The sequence below is a fragment of the Frankliniella occidentalis genome, unplaced genomic scaffold (assembly GCF_000697945.3).
Source record: "Frankliniella occidentalis isolate FOCC.00 unplaced genomic scaffold, Focc_3.1 Scaffold26, whole genome shotgun sequence".
In the NCBI taxonomy this organism is placed as follows: Eukaryota; Metazoa; Arthropoda; class Insecta; order Thysanoptera; family Thripidae; genus Frankliniella; species Frankliniella occidentalis.
Window position 1 is genome coordinate 1,433,579 of NW_026267156.1, and position 5,396 is coordinate 1,438,974.

General features: G+C 38.4%; 1 protein-coding gene across 2 annotated transcripts in view; it reads right to left on the bottom strand.

Moving 5' to 3' along the window:
• Nucleotides 1-846: 846 nt before the first annotated feature.
• The window catches only part of LOC113203069 (UDP-glucose 6-dehydrogenase), a 15,005-nt gene continuing 10,455 nt past the window's right edge, over nucleotides 847-5,396 (bottom strand). The window contains exons 1-10 of one of the 2 annotated variants that reach the window (XM_026417551.2): nucleotides 5,075-5,354; nucleotides 4,374-4,548; nucleotides 4,141-4,278; nucleotides 3,886-4,056; nucleotides 3,602-3,799; nucleotides 3,362-3,509; nucleotides 3,186-3,280; nucleotides 2,884-3,087; nucleotides 2,607-2,762; nucleotides 847-2,518 (exon numbers count right to left, since the gene is read on the bottom strand). In XM_026417551.2, coding sequence (XP_026273336.1) covers nucleotides 2,342-2,518; nucleotides 2,607-2,762; nucleotides 2,884-3,087; nucleotides 3,186-3,280; nucleotides 3,362-3,509; nucleotides 3,602-3,799; nucleotides 3,886-4,056; nucleotides 4,141-4,278; nucleotides 4,374-4,532 — 1,446 coding nt within the window. In that variant the 5' untranslated portion in view covers nucleotides 4,533-4,548; nucleotides 5,075-5,354 and the 3' untranslated portion in view covers nucleotides 847-2,341. Of the gene's footprint in view, nucleotides 2,519-2,606; nucleotides 2,763-2,883; nucleotides 3,088-3,185; nucleotides 3,281-3,361; nucleotides 3,510-3,601; nucleotides 3,800-3,885; nucleotides 4,057-4,140; nucleotides 4,279-4,373; nucleotides 4,549-5,074; nucleotides 5,355-5,396 lie in introns of those variants that run through there. The other variant, XM_052265353.1, reaches the window with a different exon arrangement.

Below are 5,396 nucleotides of genomic sequence, written 5' to 3' on the forward strand. Positions count from 1 at the left end.
TCGGGGCAGCGAGTTGATCAGACTGGACGATCTCCCCAACGGCGACACAGGGATTTAGGGGCGACAACTTGCAGTTCGCGTCCGCGCCGCCGTGCCCGCCTGACCCGCCCTGAGGCGTCCTGCGAAGCACCCCCCCTAGTAGTCCCCCCGGTGGGGGTGGTGGCGGAAAACCACCGGCCAACCGCCAATCGATTGGCCAGGAAGATGCAATAAATAATAATCGTCATCGAGCAGAGGTCGCGAACAAGGGCACACGGCGAGGCGCACCGTGTAGAACGCAGCAGTCATCTTCGGTCGTAACCTCACCCGTCTAAGAAAACCGCGGGAGGAACATGCCGCATCTAACTGCCCACCTCACAACGCCCCAGTGGTAACTCACCACCAGTCGACGAGTCGTCCATGATGTCCAGGGTAGATCGGCAAATATCCGATGAATTAAGGGCGGCGGCCACCGACCGATTCCAAATCATTCGCTGAGTTCAAAATATCTCCTAAAAACACGACTTTGGACACGCCGGACACGCGACGAAGCGACGAAGCCGAGTTCCCGCTTGTTCCCGCCCGTTGCTGCCAACCTAACAGAGCCAACTTCTAGCGAAAGGCCAAGCTGGCTAAAGTGAATTTAAAATGTAATTATTGTGTTTGTTTTAGAAAAAGATGTAATATAAAATCAGTGAACAATGGAATGAGCGATGAAAAAATTTGGAAACTAACTCAGCCAACAAGATCCCTTAAAAGGTGTGTTCTGCCCTTCTCCTAAGAGGCCTTTCCGATTCCGGTGGGTGGCGGCAAAGTGATAAAGGTGATAAACCAGGATCGAAAAGGAAAAGATTAACAGTCAAAAGATGTGCGCGTTCAAATTCTCTTAATGACCAAAGTTACATGAGTGAAAAGATTAGCACCTTAAAAAATGATCTGGTGATATAGTTAAGAACAATGTGACTTGTAATCTTAGTTTAAACTTTAGAGTACATAACAGGAAGAATAGTCTTCTGGAAACAAGTTTTCCTCAAAATAAATAAATAATACAAAAGCATATTTCATAAATTGACATTTAACAGAACATAGCATAATACTTATTTGGTAGGGAAAACAATGAGATACAATAAATAGGTATTAGGACAGTGGGCATAAAACAAACGCAATCTCAAAAATCACAGTACAATCCCGTCCCAATTACAATAAACATGCAATTTAGAATCAACATACATAAAAATGTTTGACATTCACATGTAATATGAAGCATAGAATAAGATAGCATTGTCAGATCCTTCTCCCCCTAATTTTAAAAGGTAAATGAATTAATTGTTCAAAATTGTTGGTCAAAATTTTACATAAGACAATGATACTACATGTGATATGAGCTACAAATACCCTTTATTGGGTAATAAAAATGATTTTTTTTAAAAAAGAACTTGTCAAATTGATAAAAAGAAAGGAAATTACAATAAAATAATTGTTGGTCTTTGACATCTTTTTTACTCCTATCTCAGAAGGCATAGTTTCATCAATGAAACAAAATTATTCGACTCACTTGTTAATGGGGTCAAGAGGTCTTAATCTTAATGACTCACTGCAGCCTGTAATTATAAGTACGGGTCACCAAATAGGTCAAATGCCATAAGGTCACACAACATGAGATAGTGTGAAGGCTGGGGCCCATTCAGTCAACTAATCTTCTGTAATTATCAAGCAGATAAAAATCATAACTCACAAACCATTCAAAAGAAATAATGAAAGATGATAAGGCATATAAGATGTTCCTTTTTTCATGCACTGTAATTTGTCTATAGTAGTGGAGGAAAGTCTTACCATACTTAACTAAAACAATATCTATAATTCTGTAGTACATTTGTTACAGCTCAAAGATAAGGAAAAGGGTTGTTCAAAGGCATTTTATGGAATAGAAAAAAAGGGGAGAACTAAAAAACAACAACAAAGGAATAAGCAACAATTCCTCAAGTGAAAAAAATCAAATTTCCTGAAAAATGCAGTGAAGAAAAAGGAAGAAAGATATGAATATGTTATCAATCACTTTCAAGCTCTTGCCACATTAAAAGAGAAAAATGTGCCTAAAATAATTTCATTACTCTATCATTACTAGGAAAAAAATTAAATGTTAGCATCCCTGTACCTCTTATCTTTTAACTGAGCAAATTGTGAAATCTACAGTAAGATTTCAAGGAATTTTTCCAAGTTACCTATCGATGTAGGTAATTCACTGAGACAAAAGTGTAATGAAACTGTTTTGTTGAGTCAGATAGTCTAAACAGAATTACTTATGCAAAGCGGCACAGCATGTTTATCTTCCATGAAAACTTTTCCATCAATATGTTGTAGATCATGCTTGGACTTTACTACCCCAAACTCTATTGGGACTATTACGGACAAGGCGTTTACCAATTGTTTGAACAATGAATCCTATTTTCTGCAGATTTTTATGATCTAGAATTTTTCTTCCATCAAATACATAGGCAGGCTTCATCATGCCCTCATAAATGCGTTCATAATCATAGCTCTGAAATAGAAAATTTTAATGCCATTAGTAAGAGGCTCCAGATTAAAGATACAATGCTAAAAGCTTTAAAGTCGTTATGGCAACTTACAATAAACTCATCCCATTCTGTGCAAATTACAATAGCATGTGTACCAGCAGTTGCTTCATATGGATCGGAATGGATTGTTATAGATTTCTTCACCTGTTCTGGTTCATCAGTCACATAAGGATGTGTCAAATCATCCAGTATTTGACTGTGCTCTACCTAGAATAGAAAGAGCATAACACAATCAATCCATGAGCATACATTAAAGCTTGACCATAGACCCAGCCACAGAAAAAATAAATAAATGATTCATTGATAAGAATCTAGGCTGAAACTGTACCTTTGGGTCATAAATGCTAAGTTGGGCGCCTTCATCCAAAAGTGTTTTTGCCACATGAATGGCAGGTGACTCTCTTGTATCCCCAGTATCTTTCTTAAATGCAAACCCTAACAGAGTGATTCTCTTATCTGTCACAGTATTAAAGAGAGATTCAATCACTTTTGCAGAAAATCTGGATTTTTGGTACTCATTCATGTCAATGACCTGGAACAGAGTTCATAAAAAAGCATGTAAGTATGCCTTGGAATTTTAGCTGGAAAGGCTGTCTAAACTATGGGAAAAATATACTTTTAGATACATACCTGTTGCCAATATGTAGCAACCTCAGGTAAATTTAAACCTTCACAAATGTAAACTAGATTCAAAATGTCCTTCTGGAAGCAGCTTCCACCAAATCCTTTGCAATAAAAAGAAAACCATAAATAAGAATTTTATAAAAGTTTACAAACAAGAAAGAATTTTGATGAATTTTTCTCACCTATTGATGCCTGTAAGAACTTGGGACCAATACGACTGTCTAGACCAACTGCACGTGCAACCTCTGACACATCAGCTCCTGTGGCCTCACACACTGCTGATAGGGAGTTTATGCTTGAAATACGTGAAGCAAGAAATGCATTTGCTGCCTATAAAGTAAAGCATGTATGTTGTACATGAGTGTTATGGAATTAAATAACAGATTAGATTAATAATTATCTGTATCAAATCTTACACGCACCAGCTTTGACAATTCTGAAGACCATGTATTTGTGGTTAAAATGTTTTTGCGGGGAAGCCATCTTTCATAAACTTGGCATAGTTCTTCAATAGCTGCTTGACCTTCTTCACTATCTTCTCCACCTATGAGGACCCGATCAGCAAATAGGAGATCGTTTATAGCTGTTCCTTCAGCCAAAAACTCAGGATTTGATAAAATCTGTCACAAGAGCAATTTCATTTCAAAGCACAGGCAACAATAAAAGAAAAAAACTTACATTTGGTAAAAAGGAAAACAAAACTTACCTGGAATTTCACATTAGGTTTATTAAAAGTGTTTGCAGTCAAAATGTTACTGATGCTCTCAGCTGCCCTCACAGGTACAGTGCTTTTCTCAACAACAATTTTGCTTGAGTCTGCTACCTCTGCAATCATTCGGGCTGCCCCTTCTACATACTTTAAATCAGCAGCTCTTCCCTGCATAACAACAGGCAAAATTAAAACATGAACTGGACAGCTCACAGGCCAAATCAGACTAATAAAATCTAATGATCAACAAACCTTTCCGTTGCCAAATGTTTTAGTAGGGGTATTGACAGAAATGAAAATGAGATCAGCTTCTCTGATGGCAGTATTGATGTCGGTAGAGAAAAACAGATTGACACCTCTGCATTGTCTGACCACATCATCCAGACCAGGCTGTTATAAGTAAGAAATAAGCAGTAATGAAACAAAGGGTAAGACAACAGGTCGCTTCACAAACTAAAAATTAACTGATGTAAATTCAATTTTACCTCATAAATTGGCAGTTTATCAGAGTTCCATTGATCAATGCGCTGTTGACTTAGATCCACTACAGTGACCGTAATGTCTGGACATTTCAGGGCAATTACACTGCATGTTGGACCACCAACATAACCAGCACCAATGCAACAAATCTTCTTGATTGGCATTGTGTAACAGAAGTACCTAGAACAGAAGGCCTAAAGTCAGATTGGAATGACACACTTGCTGAAAAGCTGAATTTGTCTGAAGTAAAGTTAAAAGTACAAGTAAAACACAGATTTATCTTTTATCTCAAACTCAAATCCAAAAAGACTTTGCACACAGAAAAAACGGGAGTTCTAAGATGCCTTATCTCTGATTACATTGACAAACATAGTGGTAGGAAGAGTCCCATTACAAGTTGAGTTCTGAATCCGCTAACTATATTTTTGGGCCAATAGAAAGGTATTGAGTGTCATTGCTGTGCTCGCAAAATATTCCTACAGGTATATGTTATTTCAAATTAGCTTGGTCAGAAGAAAAAAAAGGTTACATTTCAAATCCAATTCCCCTTAAACATAATCGGTCAACCTTATTTCTTTACTAAACATAACATAACAACAAATATAGAAGTCACCTTCAATAGTTATTATTATTATCATTGTTATTGTTACTGGCCCTCAACTGATACTATCGACCTTAACTCTTTCAAACGCAGTTTTCAATTTACCTTAAACTAGTCAGTCAACAAAATCAATCAAACTGACACTTTGACAGCATAACCTCTCAAAGTAGGGCTTCGTCCCTTCAAAGCGTATTTTAATGGCAGAGCTGGCTGTGTAATTTGCCTTGACAGTGGGTGCCCATTGGACATCTGTTACAATGTCACTCAAACCATTGACCTCTCACACAAGAATCGACAAAATTCAAAATATTCCGTGGACTCTCCCGTGCCCCCGCCACCCGTCCGTGCCATCCGTGCCGTGCCCCGTGCTTGTCGTCTGCCAGCCGCTCGGGGCGCACGCGCAGTCGGGCCAACTCGGGGGGGGGGG